This window comes from Staurois parvus, unplaced genomic scaffold, assembly GCF_062004578.1.
Source record: "Staurois parvus isolate SC_StPar_1 unplaced genomic scaffold, SC_StPar_1.0 ptg000756l, whole genome shotgun sequence".
Taxonomy (NCBI): Eukaryota; Metazoa; Chordata; class Amphibia; order Anura; family Ranidae; genus Staurois; species Staurois parvus.
The window spans coordinates 597,533-620,352 of NW_028318552.1; the positions used below are offsets into that span (position 1 = coordinate 597,533).

The following is a 22,820-nucleotide window of genomic DNA, read 5'->3' on the forward strand; positions in this document are numbered from 1 at the left end:
AAACACCTGAATGCAATAATTCAGAGAAGTGTCCCATTACTTTTGGCAATATAGTATATATTGAGCTGCATGTGACTCGGTATCCTTCCTCCTCTATGACAGCATTGGCACTTGGACCCTTAAGCACCTGGTCCTCTCTTTGCTCCCAACGGCTGAATGGGAAGCAAAGGAAAGTTAAACATGAGTGTCATTTATTTATTTACATAACACTAACTAATTATGTGCTACAAATACACATTGATCATTCTCACCACTGACGTCAAAGAAGCTTACTATTCAGAGCCAATTTGGTTGAGAGCCATATATTCTACAACCACGCTATTAGGCAGAGAGGCAAATTTCACAGCTTGTGGAACACAAACACATAGCAGGTAGTGCTCTTGGCCCTAGTAACATTCAACTACTGGTCGCAGGTGCTTGAGGCTCCTCATGAATCCATCCCTTATGCATACACCAAAATTAAGGCGAGGTAGAGCCACACTACTGCGGAATTTAAAAAATCGATTGTTTATTCAAACAACGAATACATCTCCCACGGGGCAGAGGTTGGCAGGAGATGTACTAATTGTCTGAATAAATGATAGACTTTTTGAATTCAGAAGTAGTGAGGCATTATATCTCTTTTCACAAACACGGGAGAACATCCGAACCTCTGTAGAGAGAACCTTGGGGAACCGAGGACCCCCATCCAGACAAAGCAAAGTTTGAACCACTGAAGCTGAACTCCAGGCAAGCAGCTGACTCTGTGGATGAAATACATCAATGTAAACTGTCTTATCTACCATAGAATTTGAAGTTCTCCTCAGCTACTTCTGTGATTCAAACACCTTTGCTAGACAGCATAGCCAGGAGTGTGACTTCAGTTTCTCTGGAAGAAAGGGATAGGAACTCTGCCAATCCTGAGTAGGTAGCAGAAAAGGCACTTGGAATACTGATAATCAGTAATGCAGTATTGCAGAATGTCAAACTAACCTCTAAAGCAGGGTATACACAGACATTTTTGTTTTTGTTCAACCAGTGGGTTGAACGATAAAAAACTGAATGATACCCTTCATTACTTTTCTATGTCAGCATGACTCTGTGGCTTTGCACGAAACCAACTCCATATAGACATGGTTGGAGTGGTTTGGTGTGAAAAAACTTGAGTGGCCTTCACAGCCCTGACCTCAACCCTACCAAATATCTTTGGGATGAATTAAAATGCAGATTGCAAGACCGGTCTTCTCATCCAACATCAGTACCTGACTTCAAAAATGTTCTTTGAGCTGACTGGACACAAATTCCTGCAGACACCCCAAAATCCTGTGGAAAGCCTTCCTGAAGAGTGGAGACCTTCGAAGAGCCTTGACTTTAATTGGAATGCAGATTGCAAACCTAGTCTTGTCATCCAAAAGAAGTTCCTGCTCTTTGGTCTGAATGGGCATAAATTCCCAGAAATACACCCCACAATCTTGCAGAAAGCCTTCCTGAAGAGTGGAATCCTTCATAAAACCCTTATCTTAACCCTACTAACCACCTTTAGGATGAATTGGAACACAGATTGCAAACTCAGTATTCTCATCCAACATCAGTTCCTGACCTCAAAAATGTTCTTTGGGCTGATTGGGCAAAAGTTCTCAGATATATACCACAAAATCTTGTGGGAAGCCTTCCTGAAGAGTGGAGCCCCATCCTTAGCCTACCCTACACTTTGAGATGAATTGAAACTCAGATTGAAAGCCCTGTCTTCTCGTCCAAACTCAGTTCCTGGCCTCAAAAATGTTCTTTGGCCTGAATGGGCACAAATTCCAAGAAATGCACCCCAAAATCCTGGAAAAAGCCCTCCCATAGAGTGGAAACCTAGATAAATCCCTGATATTAACCCTACTAGCGACCTTTAGGTTGAATTGGAATGCAGATTGCAAGTTCAGTCTCATCCAACATCAGTACCTGACCTCAAAGACATTCTGTGAGCTGAATGGGCACACATTGCCACAGACACACCCCGGAATCTTGTGGAAAGCCTTCCTGAAGAGCAGAAGCATGCACTGAGCTGACTCTACCAAACAATTATGGGATGCATTAAAACACAATTTTCAAGTCTGGTCATTTCATCCAACATCAGTACACCTCAAACAAATGCTCTTTGGGCTGACTGGGCACAACTTCTCACATATACACCCCAAAGCCTTCCAAAAGAGTGGAGGCTGTTAGAACTACAAAGGAGGGTCCCAAAGAGCACATTTACCGTACTGAGGTTATATGATGTTTATCTAAAAGCATTTGCTGATGGATCCATTGTTGATATTGCATCACTCATAAAAACTTCATATAAGTTTGTGTTGCTAATTTTGTTATTTGAGTCTATACACAAATTTATACAATTAACCAGCCCCGATGAAGGAGAAGAGTTCAGACCCTTGAAACATGCTGGGATTTTTTTTTTTTTTTTTTGATAAACATTTAAAGTTTTCTTGGACTAGTTTGTTGTTTGAGCTCTTCTTGCCATGCTACGCTTTCAGGTTTTTATTACTATTTGTGTCCCAACTGGGAAGATTCACTGCCTCTATATGTCCTTGTGGCCATTATGACCACCAGAATATTAGACAGATTTCCTCTTCTTTTTCTACCTGGAGTTGCTTCCAGACTGACTGAACAGTGGTGAGCTCTGACACGCTTTTTCCTCCTGTCAGCAAGCTTCTTGTCCACATATAAATGGAATTCTGCTTCTTCCTCTTACATTACCGCTCTCCTACACAGGACCTGATATTAATGTGTACCAGGCAGGGGCGGACTGACAACTCATGGGGCCCCTAGGCAATAGGGGATTATGGGGCCCCTGTGTCCTTGCCCAAACTCAAAAAAGGCTATGAAAAAGGTACCAGGGGCATCTCATGGGGCCCACTACTGACCCTGGGCCCTCGGCAGTGCCCGAGTTTCCAAATGGTCAGTCCGCCCCTGGTACCAGGTCACATCCAGATGTTTACACATGAATTTTATCCGTACCAGCTTCCACTACTGCAATCCTCACTTAGGCAAGAATGATGCCTCTTGCTCTGCCCCCTTCCCTCCAGCAGCCTCCCCACATCACATGTCCCATGTGGCTGGGTCACAGAGCAATGCAGAAGCTTGTGAAAAGAAAGAGATTCTGTGGAGAGGTGTCTGTTATACACGTAACGAGTTGTCTTTAGGAGCACCTTCTTAAATTGACAGGACTAATCTGTGTACCACATGAGCACATAGCCAGTCTGTGGGAGCCAGAATTATTGTTGTTTTGTGAGATGGGGAAACAGCTCTCATTGTTTGAACACTGTTTGCGTGCAGTAAATTATTGTGTGGAGTAAATTACATGTTCTGGAGTGACATTCTGCGGTTTAGCCACAAGATGCCACTGTTTTCCTAACACAGTCTCAGACTACATAGATATTTCTATACTCATGAAGAGGTAGGGTTTTACACATGGAGTTTAGAGAACAGGAAGGGGAGAGACAGCAGCCATGTTTTGGAGGGTGGTGAATGCAGGAGCCGTGTGAGCAGAGAATCTGATGGCATCCAGGTGTGAGAACATCCCTCAGTAACCAGAGCTGCAGCTAAGTGAAGCTGATCATGTCCAAGACCCTGATCCTGTTTGGAGAAAGGAATATTACTTCTGATGAGAGCAGAGGAACAAAGCAACATACACTGTGATACCGCATGCTTGTTGGAGAGACATTTGTTCTGTTCAGAGTCACCAGCGGATGAAAAGCAGACCCAGGTCGGTAAGATTGTGCACGCACCTCATTTCAGTGTTTGCGCCTAGAGACTGAGTCCAGGCCTATAGTTAGTTAGTTAAGGTCTCTGTTTGTGTCAGGCCACAAGTGTTATTACTGATCATTGGACTTAAAGTGACATTTCACATTGGAGAGCTGATAACATCCCACAAACTCAAGCCAGACTGGCATTTTGCTCAGAAGGAATACTCAGGCACGTGCTATAGGATCAGTTATGGGAGGGGGAATACTGTAGATTTGTGTAAGATTGTAAGCTGTTGTGCTGCACCGCAGGCTAGCCCATACCGTACCCCCATACACTGATTCCTGCTCTGTAGGGTAATAACAGGTAAGGTGTGGCAGCTTAGTTGTGCCCGCCAGTAGGTAAATTACTTCACTTTCTACCTTCATCCATCAGGAGGCGCCGTGCTGTGCAGCACAAGAGTCTCAGCCTTTGGGCTGGGTGTATGTAAATTTATTGTATGTTCCCAGCATTTGTGGTTGTGTTTATTTGCCACATCTAAGTAAAATTCTGTTGTGGCAAAAGCTGGTGTTGGGGTTGCTTTCCTCGTTCGTGACTTCACTGTTTCCTGGGGAGCCCACCCCGGTACACGGCTTAGTTTGGTAGGGGATCAAATACTTATTTGACTCACTGAACTGCAACTCAATTTATAACATTTGCATCATGGGTTTTCTCTGGATTTGGGTTGATATTCTGTCTTTATCATTTAAAATACACCAATGATAAAAAATTATAGACCCTTCATTTCTTTATAAGTGGGCAAACTTACAAGATCTGCAGGGGATCAAATAATTATTTTTCCCACTGTATATACTGTATATTGAAATACATTTTTATTACAACAAATGCCGTATTTGCCGGCGTATAAGACGACTGGGCGTATAAGACGACCCCCCTACTTTTCCTGCTAAAATGTAGTGTTTGGGCTATACTCGCCGTATAAGACTACCGCTCTTCCAATGCACACCAGTGGGAGGAATAGTGCCCCATCATTGGTATCAGTGGGAGGAATAGTGCCCCATCATTGGTATCAGTGGGAGGAATAGTGCCCCATCATTGGTATCAGTGGGAGGAATAGTGCCCCATCATTGGTGTCAGTGGGAGGAATAGTGCCCCATCATTGGTATCAGTGGGAGGAATAGTGCCCCATCATTGGTGTCAGTGGGAGGAATAGTGCCCCATCATTGGTATCAGTGGGAGGAATAGTGCCCCATCGTTGGTATTAGTGGGAGGAATAGTGCCCTATCATTGGTATCAGTGGGAGGAATAGTGCCCTATCATTGGTATTAGTGGGAGGAATAGTGCCCTATCATTGGTATCAGTGGAAGGAATAGTGCCCCATCATTGGTGTCAGTGGGAGGAATAGTGCCCCATCATTGATGTCAGTGGGAGGAATAGTGCCCCATCATTGGTATTAGTGGCAGGAATAGTGCCCCATCATTGGCACTAGTGGCAGGAATAGTGCCCTATCATTAGTATCAGTGGAGGAATAGTGCTCCATCATTGGTGTCAGTGGGAGGAACAGTGCCCCATCATTGGTGTCAGTGGGAGGAATAGTGCCCCATCATTGGTATCAGTGGCAGGAATAGTGCCCCATCATTGGTATCAGTGGGAGGAATAGTGCCCCATCATTGGTATCAGTGGGGGGAATAGGTGCCCCATCATTGGTATCAGTGGCAGGAATGGTGCCCCATCATTGGTATCAGTGGCAGGAATAGTGCCCCATCATTGGTGTCAGTGGGAGGAATAGTGCCCCATCATTGGTGTCAGTGGGAGGAATAGTGCCCCATCATTGGTGTCAGTGGGGGGAATAGTGCCCCATCATTGATGTCAGTGGGAGGAATGGTGTCCCATCATTGGTGTCAGTGAGGGGTGGAATAGTGCCCCATCATTGGTGTCAGTGGGGGGTGGAATAGTGCCCCATCGTTGGTGTCAGTGGGGGGGGGAATAGTGCCCCATCATTGGTGTCAGTGGGAGGAATAGTGCCCCATCGTTGGTGTCAGTGGGAGGAATAGTGCCCCATCATTGGTGTCAGTGGGAGGAATAGTGCCCCATCATTGGTATCAGTGACACCAATGATGGGGCACTATTCCTCCCACTGAGACTTGCTGACCCTGTTCTCGTATGGTGCTGCTGCAGCCAGCATATGTGGTTGCAGCAGCACCTCTACACAGAACACTTACCTGCTGCTCCGGCACTCAATTTTCGCAGGGCCGCCCGGCTCCGCCCCCTCGCCGGTGATTGGCCGCCTGTGTGCCTTTCCTGAGCTACAGTTCTGGCGGCCAATCACCGGTGAGGAGGCGGAGCCGAGCAGCCGCACGAACATCCAGTGGCCGAACTGAAGGAGACGCCGCGCTTCCTGGACCGGATCGTCGTGGGACTGGATCCAGGTAAGAGACATCAGCCCCTGCAAACCCCTCTACTTAATGCCGCAGCCCCCCTAAACATGTGTACCGGCGTATAAGACGACCCCCGACTTTTGAGAAGATTTTCAAGGGTCAAAAAGTCGTCTTATACGCCGGCAAATACGGTATTTCAAAAAATAAATTTCAAATATACTGTATGTCTTTAAAAATACAAATCAACATTTTTAGAATGCATTTACAAATATATGTAAAAATATATGTTTAAATGACTTTTTTATATGTTAAAAAAAAATCTGAAGAATATATTTAAAAAAATATATTTTTAAAAACAGAATGATCGGATCCGGTGAGTTCAAAGTCGAAGTTGTGTGGAAAGGATCTGAAGGACTTCTGCCCAGTACTGTTTAGCCACAGGGCATTGCCAACATATACTGTATGTAAGTATGCTCCCCCATTTGGAAACTCGGGCACTGCCTGAGGGCCCGGGGTCAGTAGGGGGCCCCATGAGATACTCCTGGTACCTTTTTCATAGGCTTTTTTGAGCTGGGCAAGGACACAGGGGCCCCATGATCCACTATTGAGGGCCTGGAGTCAATAGGGGGCTCCATGAGATGCCCCTGGTACCTTTTTCATAGGCTTTTTTGAGTTTGGGCAAGGACACAGGGGCCCCATGATCCCCTATTGCCCGGGGGCCCCATGTGTTGTCAGCCCCTGGTGCTCCCATAGCTCCACAGCCACAATAACAATTAGGAACGTATTCAGGCAGGGACCAAGTACCACCAAGTCAAAATTTTATAATTTGCTCAAGAGCAACTATATTCCGGTTTAAAGCTTTAGTGGTACTCCATATGTCAGCCCACATCTCTGCTCCCACGGAAACCTTAATATCTGCCTCCCAGCATTTGGTATATGCAGTGGATTTGAGTCAGGTCTGACCAAGAGCTGTGAATAAACTTGGGAAATAAGGTCAAAAGCATGTGGATCACGTTTACAGATATGTTTAAATTCAGTCATTTGGTCTAGGTCTGTCTCAGAGCTAACATAGGGGGAGCAGGGGCGGACTGACAACTCATGGGGCCCCCGGGCCATAGGGGATCATGGGGCCCCTGTGTCCTTGCCCAAACTCAAAAAAGCCTATGAAAAAGGTACCAGGGGCATCTCATGGGGCCCCCTACTGACTCCAGACCCTCGGGCAGTGCCCGAGTTTCCAAATGGTCAGTCCACCCCTGAGGGGGAGTAAAAATGCTTAAGCTGTAAATACCAAAATACACTATATTGCCAAAAGTATTGGGACACCTCCTCAAATCATTGGATTTAGGTGTTCCAATCAGCCACAGGTGTATAAAATCAAGCACCTAGGCATACAGACTGGTTCTACAAACATTTGTGAAAGAATGGATTAGTGACTCCAAGCGTGGTCCCGTGATAGGTTGCCACCTGTGAACAAGTCCATCCGTGACATTTATTGGCTACTAAATATTCCACGCTCAACTATTAGTGGGATTATAACAAAGTGGAAGCAACTGGGAACAACAGCAACTCAGCCACGGAGTGCTAGGCCACGTAAAATGGCAGAGCCAAGTCTGCAGAAGTCGCCAACTATCTGCAGAGTCAATAACTAAAAACCTACAAACTTCCTGTGGCCTTCAGATGAGCACAACAACAGTGCATAGAGAGCTTCATGGAATGGGTTTCCATGGCCGAGCAGCTGCATCCAAGCCTTACATCACCAAGTGCAATGCAAAGTGTTGGATGCCGTGCTATCCTTCTATGAGAATCCAGCACAGACCACTCTCAATTCCTTTCATGCTTGGGAAGCAACAAAGTTACTTTGACTATGAAAGCTGACAGCTGCAACTTTATTTAAGTGTTTTTCATCTCTGTAGGAGTGTCACGGCTTGTCCAACTCAGAAATACACTATAGTCTTAGTCCGTAGGGTTCAATATTGCGTTGGCCCCGCCCTTTGCAGCTATAACAGCTTCAACTCTTCTGGGAAGGCCGTCCACAAGGTTTAGGAGGGTGTCTATGGGAAGGTTGGACCATTCTTCCAGAAGCACATTTGTCAGGTCAGGCACTGATGTCGGGGGAGGAGGCCTGGCTCGCAGTCTCCACTTTTATGGAGGGGGGGGGGAAAGTGGCAGTAGGTGGACTGTATGGGGATGCCTGTACTACGTTTGCAGTCTGTGACCCTCTCCTCTACCATGCCTGGAGTCTGTGACCCTCTACTGTACTACGCCTGCAGCCTGTGACCCTCTCCTGTACCACGCCTGCAGTCTGTGACCCTCTCCTGTACCACGCCTGCAGTCTGTGACTTTCTCCTGTACCACGCCTGCAGTCTGTGACCCTCTCCTGTACCCAGCCTGCAGTCTATGACCGTATCCTGTACCACGCCTGCAGTCTGTGACCCTCTCCTGTACCATGCCTTCAGTCTGTGACCCTCTCCTGTACCACGCTTGCAGTCTGTGACCCTCTCCTGTACCACGCCTGCAGCCTGTGACCCTCTCCTGTACCACGCCTGCAGTCTGTGACCCTATCCTGTACCACGCCTGCAGTCTGTGACCCTCTCCTTCCTGTACCACGCCTGCAGTCTGTGACCCTCTCCTGTACCGTGTCTGCAGTCTGTAACCCTCTCCTGTACCACGCCTGCAGCCTGTTACCCTCTCCTTCCTGTACCATACCTGCAGCCTGTGACCCTCTCCTGTACCACGCCTTCAGTCTGTGACCCTATCCTGTACCACACCTGCAGTCTGTGACCATCTCCTGTACCACGCCTGCAGTCTGTGACCCTCTCCTGTACCACGCCTGCAGCCTGTTACCCTCTCCTTCCTGTACCATACCTGCAGCCTGTGACCCTCTCCTGTACCACGCCTTCAGTCTGTGACCCTATCCTGTACCACACCTGCAGTCTGTGACCATCTCCTGTACCACGCCTGCAGTCTGTGACCATCTCCTGTACCATGCCTGCAGTCTGTGACCCTCTCCTGTACCATGTCTGCAGTCTGTGACCCTCTCCTTCCTGTACCACGCCTGCAGCCTGTCACCCTCTCCTGTACCACGCCTGCAGCCTGTGACCCTCTCATGTACCACACCTGCAGTCTCTGACCCTCCCCTGTACTAATGGCAGTAACCTCTAGCAACCAATCAGTGAGAGGTACTGTGCTGTAACCTCTAGCAACCAAAAGTGTGGACCAGTTCTTTATGTTTATGTTATTAAAATTTTTTTTTAGATAAGTCAATGTGTGTGTTTATTTGTCTTTTGGGCTGTTAGGGTAAAGAGCAAAACTGTATGGGGGAGCCCAAGAAAATCTTAGACTCTATTTAACCACACCTCCTTTAAGCTACGCCCAACATGTAGAGTAATTTAAGCCACACCCACTTTTTTGGCATGGCACAGACCAAAGTAGTTTAATCTTCAAGCCACACCCACAATTGATGCTCCCGCTCCTAATTTACATATCACTCCGCCTACACTGGCTTTCTAGACATACAATAAAAAAAAGTGTCCCTAAAAATGAAATGACATTTTGGCAACTATGCACACATAGTTACATAGTCTGGCTGAAAAAAAGACAAAAGTCCATCCAGTTCAACCATAAAAAAAAAATTTATAATCCTACACCCACAGTTGATCCAGAGGAAGGCAAAAAAAAAAACAGCAAAGTACGATCCAATTTGCTCCTGCAGGGAAAAAAAAATCCTTCCTGATAACCCGAGAGGCAATCGGATATTCCCTGGATCAACTTTACTTATAAATGTTATATCCAGTTATATTCTGTGTATCCAAGAAAGGATCCAGGACTTTCCTACAGCAATCCACTGAGTTGGCCACAACCAACTCTGGAGGGAGTCTATTCCACATTCTCACAGCTCTCACTGTGAAGAAACCTTTCCGTGTTTGGAGATTACATTTCTTTTCCTCCAGACATAAAGAGCGCCCCCTTGTCCTCTGTGATGACCTCAGGGTGAATATCTCTACACCGAGTTCCACACCTAGCAAGCTCTCTAAGGATATTGCTGGGCTCAATCCTTTATACTTGTCCTGGGAGATCTTCTGAAAAGCCAGAAGGGCTGGTAGTGTCTGCAGGCTGTGGACCTGGGAGCAGCTCTACAGGAGGAGAGAAGATATCCCTCCATGTAGTTAGGAAAAGTCAAGCTGATTTTTGAGGGTCTGCTAGTTCCTCTCACATAGAGGGCTGTTGCTACTGATCCACAATGACTGATGGCTTTCACGAAAAGAACAGTCCAGGATCTGCCTTTGTACATCGGAAGGAAGTGTCCCCCTTTCATTGATCCAAGCCAACTGGGTATCCCGTAATCCACATTTCCCTACACAAGTTGATTTCCTCTATTAAAACAACAAAACCAAGACGTAAACAGTGTCCCCTTGTCCTCTAATGACCTCAGGGTGAATAACTCTACACCGAGTTCCACACATAGCTCTCTAAGGATAATGCTGGGATCAATCCTTTATCCTTGTCCTGGGAGATCTTCTGAAAAGCCAGAAGGGCTGGTAGTGTCTACAGCAGGGGTGGGCAAACTTTTTGACTTGAGGGCCGCAATGGGTTCATATATTGGACGCGGGGGCCGGACTAGCTGCTGGCCGGCCCAGCCACTACCATGCCATCCATAGTAAGTATAGTAATATTCCCCCATAGTAAGCATAGTAATTAATCCCCCATATAGTAATTCATCCCCCATATAGTAATTCATCCCCCATAGTAAGCATAGTAATTAATCCCCCATATACTAATTCATCCCCCATAGTAATTAATCCCCCATATAGTAATTCATCCCCCATAGTAATTCATCCCCCATAGTAATTCATCCCCCATATAGTAATTCATCCCCCATAGTAAGCATAGTAATTAATCCCCCATATAGTAATTCATCCCCCATAGTAATTAATCCCCCATATAGTAATTCATCCCCCATATAGTAATTCATCCCCCATAGTAATTCATCCCCCATATAGTAATTCATCCCCCCTATAGTAATTCATCCCCCATATAGTAATTCATCCCCCCTATAGTAATTCATTCCCCATATTCATCCCCCATATTAATTCATCCCCCATATAGTAGTAGTAAGTAAGTAGCAAGTAGTAAGCCAAGTCCCCCCTGTGTCAATTTACTTACCTTTGCTCCGCGCGTTCTTCTCGCCGTGTTCCCGCGCCGTTCCGGTCTTCAGGACGGACTGTGAGAGGAGCCTAGCTCCCCTCACGTTCGTCACGCTGCCCCGCCTACACACATCCTGACAGCCAATCACTGGCTATCAGGATGCGAGTGGCAGCGAGACTGGCCAATCATTGCATTTGAGCGCGCTGCCCTGGCTGTTTTTTTTTTTGTATCACGCTCCGCGGGCCGGATTAAAAGGTCCGCCGGGCCGTAGTTTGCCCATTGCTGGTGTACAGGCTGTGGACCTGGGAGCAGCTCTACAGGAGGAGAGAAGATATCCCTGCATGTAGTTAGGAAAAGTTAAGCTGATTTTTGAGGGGCTGCTAGTTCTTCTCCCATAGAGGGCTGGTGCTACTGATCCACAATGACTGATGGCTTTCAAGAAAAGAACAGTCCAGAATCTGCCTTTGTACATAGGAAGGAAGTGTCCCCCTTTCATTGATCCAAGCTAACTGGGCATCCCGTGATCCACATTTCCCTATACAAGTTGATTTTCGCTAATAAAACAACAAAACCAAGCTTACAGACTGGTCACTGTGTCTTTTGGATGCAAGTCTGTGTGAGAAATACCTGTTGCCTGGCTTAGGGGTACCCACAACACAGCAGTCCATACAAGGGTAGTGCTACAGTCATAAATAAAGTCATTGATTTATACAGAGCTGTAAGTAATGAATGAGCAAGAGGGTCAGTATATCAAGCACCATGTCCTAAGGCATTTAGCACAATAGTAATCAATAAACATTGTGGATTTCTAAGGTGATCAACCATAATAACATATCGAGACAACATTCGAATTAGAGTCCTGATTTGTGCATAGGACACAATATAACACCTGATACGACTGTTATGTAGTCAGAAGCCCAGCTACTGCAAAATGGAATCAAGAGGACATTATCAAACAGAACTATAGACTACATAGTTCCCTCCTAATGTTCGGTACCCAGGCCGTTGCGGCACTTCCTGCCTTTAGAGGAGAAGAGCTGTTCTTGTGATAGAGCAGAGGATCTTGGGATCTGTAGTCCTACAGGCAACTCTCACAGAATTTTATAGCTTCTTCGGAACTACAAATTCCAGAAAGCTGATTCAAGAAAGGATTACAGGAGAGGCTATATATTTGACCGCACCTGGTGAGCTTGTCCTCTAGGCCCGGGGACATCAGAGAAGACGGTTAGAGGATGCCAGTCTGCATCCGGACCAGGGGCGGACTGACAACTCATGGGGCCCACAGGCAATGGGGGATCATGGGGCCCCTGTGTCCTTGCCCAAACTCAGAAAAGCCTATGAAAAAGGTACCAGGGGCATCTCATGGGGCCCCCTACTGACCCCGGGTCCTCGGGCAGTGCCTGAGTTTCCAAATGGTCAGTCCGCCCCTTGTGACAGCTTGTGAGGAGAGGAATGCCAATAACTGGCATAACCGTGATTGGACACAGCTGATAACATGACATTGCTCTTTCCATTGGTCGGTGATCCTCTAAGTCCCATGGACACAGCGCACCACCGATTACCGCACTGCACGCCCCCAGGGGCTCGCACATGCAGTTAGAGTGGGAGGACATCACATGACGTCCTCCCAGAACGAGAGAACCACTCAAAAAAAGCCTATAAAAGGTACCAGGGGCATTTCATGGGGCCCCTACTGACCCCAGGCCCTCGGGCAGTGCTCGAGTTCTCGAATGGTCAGTCCACCCCTGATCAGGACTCAGCGGACCAGCCGGCAGTAGTGACACACATATATAAAGACGCTGCTAGTAGACACCAGTTTATCCAAATCAGTCAAGGAATCCTTGCTTTGCTACATCTCAGCAGACCCAACTCCGTCTTTCTTTATTACTTTTCACCTTTAAAGGGCCCAACTTGCTAGCAGAAGATACTATCCCCAACCATTGGATTGACTCTATCCCATATCCATAGCTACTCATTGCTTACTTAAAGGGGTGCCCCTTCTTTATACAAATATCCTTAAAAAGGCATTTACGTGGTCCCACTGCGTTGCATCAGTGGTCCCAAGGGAGATGGCGGTTTTCTTAAGCCTCTCCCCAACAACCAGTGTTTCTCAACAGGCACCATTGATGCACAGTTGTTATTTAGTCTGGTGACCAAATTTAAGCATGATTTTCACCTTGTGTTACCATTGCTTAGTCATTCAAATGGAGTACATTACTATATATAGTTTGTAACCCCTTAAGTGTTACCGTGGGCCATTCTTGAGGTACTTAATACACCTGTGGTTATTGAAATAGTGTGTCCATTGCCCTTTTTACTCTGTGCTGAGAATTATTGGTAATCGGTTTGGTGATCATTGTTGGCCTAACCATGTTTGAACCTAGAGTGCCAGAAGTGTTGAGGAGTTTGCAAGGCAAGGTAGCACCAGAAGATAAGCATCATCCAGTGGCTCCTATGGAGGTGGCCAAAAAGGACCCAGCTTGGGCTGATATTGAGTATTTGATGTACCAATAATCTGCCGTACCAATAATCTGCCACAGTTAAAATTTATACTTATCGGGTCCTTGCAGGTATTAGCAGGTTCTACCCAGGGACCAGAGGGAGGTGTAACACCACTCACTGGATTCTTCACACTGGTTTAATTAGGAGCAAACATGCACAGAGCTAAAGAAATTGGATTACTTCTCCTAAGGGAATCCAGTATACCAGGAAGATTATTATTATTATTATATCGAGTTTATATAGCGCCAAAGGGTTTGCTCAGCGCTGTACAATAGAGGGGGGGACAATACATGAAACAGTACAGTAACAACAAACAGCACACAAGGGGTAAGAGGGCCCTGCTCTTTCGAGCTTACAATCTAGGAGGGAGGGGGTAGTGGTACAGGAGGAAGTGGCTGTGGGGGATGGAGTGGTAGGAGGAGGGAAGGGCAGCGGCTGTTAGGTGATGGAGGGGTAGGCTTCCCTGAAGAGGTGGGTTTTCAGGGAGCGCCTGAAGGTGAGGAGGGAAGGTGACAGTCTGATGGATTGGGGTAGTGAGTTCCAGAGGATGGGGGAGGACCTGGAGAAGTCTTGCAGTCGTGCGTGGGAGGAGGAGACCAGGGAGCAAGATAGAAGGAGGTCCTGGGAAGAGCGAAGGGTACGGGTAGGTTGGTACCTGGGAATCAGGTCGGTGAGGTAGTTAGGGGCAGTGTTGTAAATGGCCTTTTAGGTCAGAGTGAGCAGTTTGAATTTAATGCGTTGGGCAATGGGGAGCCAGTGGAGGGAGAGGCAGAGGGGGGTGGCGGATGTGGAGCGGCTGGTGAGGTGGATGAGTCTGGCCGCTGAGTTCAGGATGGTCTGAAGCAGGGAGAGTTTGCACTGGGGTAGGCCGGTGAGGAGGGAGTTGCTGTAGTCAAGGCGTGAGATAATCAGGGAGTGTATGAGTAGTTTAGTGGTGTCTGGGGTAAGGAAGGAGCGTATCTTGGCGATGTTGCGGAGGTGGAGCCTGCATGTGTTTGTTAGTGATTTGACATGAGGTTGAAAGGAAAGGTTTGAGTCCAGTATATTAGGAAGATCCTCACATACCACATATGCTAAGAAGTGGAAACCCTGCAGGAATCTTTCAGCGTGGAAACCCTGGAGGAGAACCCTGGAGGAGATGTGTATATGTACACCAAAAAGGACCCAGCTTGGGCTGATGAGTATTTGATGTACCAATAATCTGCCACAGTTATAATTTATACTTATCGGGTCCTTGCAGGTATCTTATTATGTTCTTATGTTTCTATGCATTTCATGGGATATACCCGCTTCTTTAAGAGATCTACAGGGATGGTATACTTGGAGTCAGACCCTTCTTTACAGAAGAAGTCCCATCCAGGGGTATCCTCTATCACTGGAACACCAAGGGGGCGAGGACATGGACATCCCACACAGGAGTTAATAAATTAACAGGTTCTACCCAGGGACCAGAGGGAGGTGTAACAACACTCACTGGATTCTTCACACTGGTTTAATTAGGAGCAAACATGCACAGAGCTAAAGTAATTGGATTACTTCTTCTAAGGGAATCCAGTATACCAGGAAGATCCTCACATACCACATATGGTAAGAACACTACCCCAAACTACATCACTGACCTGATATCCATATACCACCCAAAATGTACTCTCCGCTCCTCACAAGACCTCCTACTCTCTCGTTCCCTGGTTTCCTCCTCCCATGCCCATCTCCAGGACTTCTCCAGAGCTTCCCCCATCCTCTTGAACTCAATACCCCAATCCATCAAACTGTCACCTACCCTCCTCACCTTTAAGTGCACCCTGAAAACCCATCTCTTCAGAGAAGCCTACCCCGCCCTCACCTAATTGCCAATCTCCTCCACTCTTCCTACCACTACATCCCCCACAGCTATTTCCTCCTGTACCACTATCCCCTCCCTCCTAGATTGTAAGCTCCAAGGAGCAGGGTCCTCGAACCCCTCGTGTATTGCACTGTATTGTTACTGTACTGTCTCGTGTACTGTCTCCCATTGTAATGTACAGCGCTGAGCAAACTGTTGGCGCTTTATAAATACTGTATAATAATAGTAATAATAAAAGTGGAAAACCTGGAGGAATCTTCCAGGGGAGAACCCTGGAGGAGACGTGTATATGTACACCAAAAAGGACCCAGCTTGGGCTGATATTGAGTATTTGATGTACCAATAATCTGCCATACCATTAAGGCAGATATAACTACTATTCTTTTTTTTATCATATTCCATGTATGGGATCTACCTAGTATATGGGATTCCCTTAGGAAGACTCCTGGAGAAGCAGGTATATCCTGTGAAACGCGTAGAGACATAAGACCAAATAGGATGCCTACAAGGACCCCATCTTTATAAATTGTGACAATCATATCAGATGTTATATTGGTAACTTGAGGGAGGTCCTATGCAGAAATCAGGGATCTACATCTGATTTTAATGTTGTCTTGATATGATTTAATTGAGAAGTCTATATGTGGATAAACTTCATAAAACAGAATTTCGTTCATCTGTCAGCGCCTTAAAAACCCACAGTGTGTATTGATTACTATTGCACTATATAAAGCTGTAATTATCACCTACAGATGTTGAGATCAGAACTAAGGAACAGTGATATTGTGCTCTTGAGAATTGATGTGAGAAGAAGCCCCATCCAGAAAGGGGTTAACGGCCGGCTACCTGGAATTTTGGAATAATCGAATGTCATTTGTTCGGCGCTGTGAACAGTGGAGATGCAGTATTGAGCTTTCAGGTTCTGATACAAATTGTTATTGCATTGATCGGGCCGTCTCCAGCCGCTAAGTGCTGAGTTATGGATGAGGTCTCTGGAAGTCTCCTGCGCCGCCATAATTTATGTACCGATCGCCGCGCTTTTTCCGGTGTGTTTTCGCAGCCGAGAATGAGCAACGTGAACGACTTTCTACAGCCAGAGTAGAACATTGTGAGTGCAAACAAACAAAAAAAATTTACATGAATCAATGTTTGACCGTCATAGGGAGTGATATGTGAGGACAGAATATACATATTAGGAATAATAAGGGTTCGTTCACACTAGCAGTTGGGGGGTGGTAAAAGTGACTGGGAAGTATACAGGTCGTGGCCCCAATAATCTGCTTTGTGGCCACAGCAGGAACATCCCCCGTCGAGCGCGACCTACTCAACTGAATGTGGCTGCTCTGTAATTGTCGCATTGCACATGGTTTCTGGGCTCGAGGGGAAAAACAGGTGGTGAGGAGGCGACATATTGTTGTATCGTCTCCCCACCGCCTGCTTTAACCCCTCAAGTACCCCCCAACCACATTCATTGCTTGATTTAACCATGTAAATGCCATTTTATTTTATTGTAATGTACTGTTTGATCGTCAACATTTTAAAACCGTTTTATTAACTGTAAAACCTAATATTATTGTGTAGCCCACCCCCACCTCATGTAGTGAATTTAGCTAGCTTGGCTGCCCAGTGTCTCCCAGGCTGTTGCCCTGTTACTTCCCCCTATCTTCTAGAGGATTCTAGAAGTAAAGTGGAAGGAAGAACAGAACTAGCAGCCTAAATATTTATGGCACTCTTGCCAATCCCTGGGGAGGTGTTTCCAGAAGGTGAGGAAAGAGCCCATAAATCATCTGAGATCTGGACAGCAGGGTGCAGTGTTCCTGGGTCCATTTGTGCAGTTGAAGACTCCCATACTGGGGCTCTGTCCCCATGGCAGGAGTGCTAGAGAAGATATTGAAGTCCCAGCTAGGATTAGTTGGGGGGGGGTCTATTCACAAGTTCAAGTCTTGGGGTCAAGCTCAAACCTACAGTGGGGATCGAAAGTTTGGGCACCCCAGCTAAAAATTTGTATTAATGTGCATAAAGAAGCCAAGGAAAGATGGAAAAATCTCCAAAAGGCATCACATTACAGATTAGACATTCTTATAATATGTCAACAAAAGTTAGATTTTATTTCCATCATTTACACTTTCAAAATAACAGAAAACAAAAAAATGGCGTCTGCAAAAGTTTGGGCACCCTGCAGAATTTATAGCATGCACTGCCCCCTTTGCCAAGCTGAGACCTGCCAGTGTCATGGATTGTTCTCAATCATCGTCTGGGAAGACCAGGCGATGTCAATCTCAAAGGTTTTAAATGCCCAGACTCATCTGACCTTGCCCCAACAATCAGCACCATGGGTTCTTCTAAGCAGTTGTCTAGAAAACTGAAACTGAAAATAGTTGATGCTCACAAAGCTGGAGAAGGCTATAAGAAGATAGCAAAGCGTTTTCAGATGTCAATATCCTCTGTTCGGAATGTAATTAAGAAATGGCAGTCATCAGGAACAGTGGAAGTTAAAGCAAGATCTGGAAGACCAAGAAAAATATCAGACAGAACAGCTCGCAGGATTGTGAGAAAAACAATTCAAAACCCACGTTTGACTGCACGATCCCTCCACAAAGATCTGGCAGACACTGGAGTTGTGGTACACTATTCCACCATAAAGAGATACTTGTATAAATATGGTCTTCATGGAAGAGTCATCAGAAGAAAACTTCTTCTACATCCTCACCACAAAAATCATCGTTTGAACTTTGCAAATGAACATATAGACAAGCCTGATGCATTTTGGAAACAAGTTCTGTGGACCGATGAGGTTAAAATTGAACTTTTTGGCCGGAATGAGCAAAGGTATGTTTGGAGAAGAAGGGGCACAGAATTTAATGAAAAGAACCTCTGTCCAACTGTTAAGCATGGAGTTGGATCAATCATGCTTTGGGGTTGTGTTGCAGCCAGTGGCACAGGGAACATCTCACGAGTAGAAGGAAAAATGGATTCAATAAAATTTCAGCAAATTTTGGATGGTAACTTGATGCCATCTGTGAAAAAGCTGAAGTTAAAGAGAGGATGGCTTCTACAAATGGATAATGATCCTAAACACACCTTGAAATCCACGGGGGATTACATCAAGAGGCGTAAACTGAAGGTTTTGCCATGGCCTTCACAATCTCCTGACCTCAACATAATTGAAAATCTATGGATAGACCTTAAAAGAGCAGTGCGTGACAGACAGCCCAGAAATCTCAAAGAACTGGAAGACTTTTGTAAGGAAGAATGGGCAAAGATACCTCAAACAAGAATTGAAAGACTCTTGGCTGGCTACAAAAAGCGTTTACAAGCTGTGATACTTGCCAAAGGGGGCAGTACAAGATATTAACTCTGCAGGGTGCCCAAACGTTTGCAGACGCCATTTTTTTGTTTTCTGTTATTTTGAAAGTGTAAATGATGGAAATAAAATCTAACTTTTGTTGACATATTATAAGAATGTCTGATCTGTAATTTGATGCCTTTTGGAGATTTTTCCATCTTTCCATGGCTTCTTTATGCACATTAATACAAATTTTTAGCTGGGGTGCCCAAACTTTTGATCCCCACTGTATGTGAAGACACTGAGGTTCCAGCTAGGCTTAGCTGGGGGGCCTGTTTGCAAGTTCAAGTACCTGGTCAAGGTGAAGCCTGTGTGAAAACATTGAGGTCCCAGCTAGGCTTAGATGGGACTTATTTGCAAGTTCCAGTCCATGGTCAGGAGAAGATCACAGCAAAGAGCCAGGAGGAAATTGATGCGGAAGAGTCCAGCTGTTCTGTGGCTGTGTGAGTCTTCATCTCCCTCACTAGGAAGAGTCTGATGCATATTGGCAGGAGGCAACCAATGATTCTGTGGCTAAGTGAGTAGCTGACCCTCAGTTCTGGAGAAGTGATGGTATGTAGCTTTGTTTAACTGTGGAAGGAGTACAGCCAGGGGTGGACTGACAACTCATGGGGCCTCCGGGCAATAGGGCATCATGGGGCCTCTGTGTCCTTGCCCACACTCAAACCACACCCAGAAAAGCCTATGAAAGGTACCAGGGGCATCTCATGGGGCCCCTACTGACCCAGTGCTCTCGGGTATTGCCCGAGTGCCCGAATGGTCAGTCCGCCCCAGAGTACAACTCACCTACAGCATATGAGACATGTGGGACAATCAGGTGTTTGGGCAGTGCAGCCAGAAGTTCTGTGGCCTGCAGCCAGAAATTGAGGAGTCCTAAAGTTATCCAGGTTTACAGTTCTGGGGTATCCCATGCTCCCTTTCCTTATACAAGTCCAGTGTTAAAACCCTATAAAGAAACCCGAGCCTGTTTCCTGAGCCAGTGGAAAAGTGAAGAAAATGCTGTGTGCCAGTGGCTTCTATGGGGATATGCTATAATTGTATTTTATTAGCATTATGGGTTAGCTAAAGATAAGCCACTGCAGTAGATATCTACTTTCAGGCACGCTGTCTCTCACTGAAAACTCAGACGGAGCTGTACGGGGAAGCGAGGATGGAGGAGGAGCCTATTTGCCTTCCTCTGGATCAACTGTGGGTGTAGGATTATAACTTTTTTTTTTCTATGGTTATACTGGATGGACTTTTGTCTTTTTTTCAGCCAGACTAACTATGTAACTATGTCACTGCTCGGACTCATTCTGCTGTTTGTGTAATTTGAAACTTGAGCTACTGAGCTCTTCAAACAACAAGTGTAAGGAGATGCTCAAAAGCACATGAAAGAAACCTCCTCCTTCCCCTGCTGCCTGGATCTAAGAATACATAAAATTCACATCCTATGTGAATATTTATCTAAAAAAATAGTATATAACAAATATTTATTAAAAAAAAAAAGAAAGAACTAAAAGGTGGTTAACTCTTTAATGCAGCCCATACACATATTTCTGGCAGCACAGTGGTGGGCATTATGCCAGGCTGCCATTTCTATGCGTTTGGTTGCTGTCGCTGTCTTGTGTTGGAAGCATATGCTCAAACACACCCCCCAGCACTGTGACTGCCAGGAGCGGACTGACAACTCATGGGGCCCCCCGGGCAATAGGGGATTATGGGGCCCCTGTGTCCTTGCCCAAACTCAAAAAAGCCTATGAAAAAGGTACCAGGGGTATCTCATGGGGCCCCTACTGACCCCAGGCCCTCGGGCAGTGCCCGTGTTTCCAAATGGTCAGTCCGCCCCTGGTGACTGAATTGTCACCATCCCCACCATCACTGGAGATGGAAGGGCAGGCTCCTGATCACATGATCACTGTGGCAGGCAATCAAGGTGATCACATGATCAGAAGCCCATGTAATGCCTCTGGAGTTAAATCTCTTAAAGGGATGGTTCTTGCCAGTTGGAAGGGGGTTAGGTGACTACATTTTTCCAGCAGCACGGTTGTTCTGGGTTAAAGTGCCTCTAAGTCAGGATCCTGATTACATGATCACTGTGAAAGCCAATCACAGTGATCACATTATCAGGAAGACCATGTAATGTCTCCAGTGTTACAATCTCTTAAAGGGATGGCTCTTGACAGTGGGAAGGGGGGTAGGGAACTGCTTTTTTCCCAGCAGCACTGTGGTTCCGGGTTTAAGTGTCACCAGGTCAGGCTGCTGATCACATGATCACTGTGACAGCCAATCACAGTGATCACATTATCGGGTGCCTTTTTACAGTCTCTTAAAGGGTCTGCACTAGTGGGAAGGGGTTTAGGTGGCTACTTTTTTCCAGCAGCACTGTGGTTCTGGGTTCAAGTTTCACCAGGTAGCATATCTGTATGGATTTTGTATGCCTGTGGTGATTTGTGTCTAGGAAATCCAATGTCCTCACCAGCTGGTGCATTTGCTTCTAATCTAATGGGTTGTAGAGCTTGTGTATATGGCAGCTGCTTGTGTCAGGGATAGTAGAGCGTAGGCTCTTTTGCAAACAGGTACATTTTAGTGTCTCTGCAAGCACATGCCATTTGTGGTCACTGAACATGCTCACTTTAGTTCTGGATTCTTTACTTAATCATGTACAAAATTCCCAGCATGCCCAACAGCAGACTCCTGTTTGGCTCCAAATGGTCATGTGCCATTGATAGCCCATGTGTGGGCACACCTTTTGCTCTGTTGGGGTTAGAGGACTGTTTTTTCTAATTTTTTTATGTGCAATTGATAGCCCCTTCATGGGCGTGTTTTGTTGCTCCTGTCCTAAATTGTTTATAAATTAATAAAAATATTGAAATACAAATGGTCATGTGCACTTTAGGGTAACAGATCTAGACATAAAAAGTTCACAGCTCTCCTCACCTCTTCACGCTGCTCTAGGCTGATTTCCGGAGCATCATCGTCATTCAAAGCCCGAGTGGGTCTGATGAAGGCTGGCGGGGTGAAACGTTTGGTTTTATCAAATTCCTCAGGTTCTACACCTTTGCCATCTCGTAGTCTCTCCCAGGCTGCTCGGTTGATGGGGTTATCCTGCCGAGGCTGGGACTGGCATGGGGACCCATTATTCGAGCTAACTTCATCCTTGTCCTCTTCCAGAACCTGGTCTAGAACATCCCCTTTGCTCCCTTTCCGGATGCAGCCCTCAGACTTCCTCTTGCTGGGTGGACGGTCCTTCAGCCCGTCTTTGAACGCAGACACGGCGATGCTGACCTTCTGCACCTGCTCCACCGTCTGCCTCTTGGACATCAACACACCCATCCTCCTGCAGGCCAGAGAAGATAAGCATAGTGAGTAGAAAGGAAAAAACTTGGAGACACCTTGCCACCAACTTAAAAAAAATTGCAAGTGAAGGCACAGAAAAAAGTCAAGTCTTTTAAAAGCTTACTTGCAGTATTTTTCTTTTCAATTATTTTGTTTTATTTATTTGCAATGTGCCTTTGAATTTGCTAGAAAATTTGACTACTTAAAAATTTAAATCCCTAGCACATCCCTCTCCCTTCTTGCACATCATAGCCCTCTGCTGTTCTGGGAGTGTATAACTGCTGTCTCTGCTGGCCCAGCTCCTCCACCCCTCTCCTTATGCCCTTACATAATCCTTTGATGTACCTGCCAGGGGAGGTGTGAAGGGGAATACCACAGATCAGGCATCTGAATCTCATGTTTGCACTATAACACATGACATCCCCCCTTTACATCACAGTCTCCCTTGTATATCAGTGTCTTCAGCCCAGGGGCGGACTGACAACTCATGGGGCCCCCGGGCAATAGGGGATCATGAGGCCCCTGTGTCCTTGCCCAAACTCAAAAAAGCCTATGAAAAAGGTACCAAGGGCATCTC

General features: G+C 46.1%; 1 protein-coding gene across 1 annotated transcript in view; it reads right to left on the reverse strand.

The window, feature by feature from the left end:
• The window catches only part of PHF24 (PHD finger protein 24), a 129,968-nt gene extending 107,728 nt beyond the window's left edge, over positions 1–22,240 (reverse strand). The window contains exon 1 of the mRNA XM_089654328.1: positions 21,845–22,240. Coding sequence (XP_089510454.1) covers positions 21,845–22,240 — 396 coding nt within the window. The remainder of the gene's footprint in view (positions 1–21,844) is intronic.
• Between the last annotated feature and the right edge of the window lie 580 nt (positions 22,241–22,820).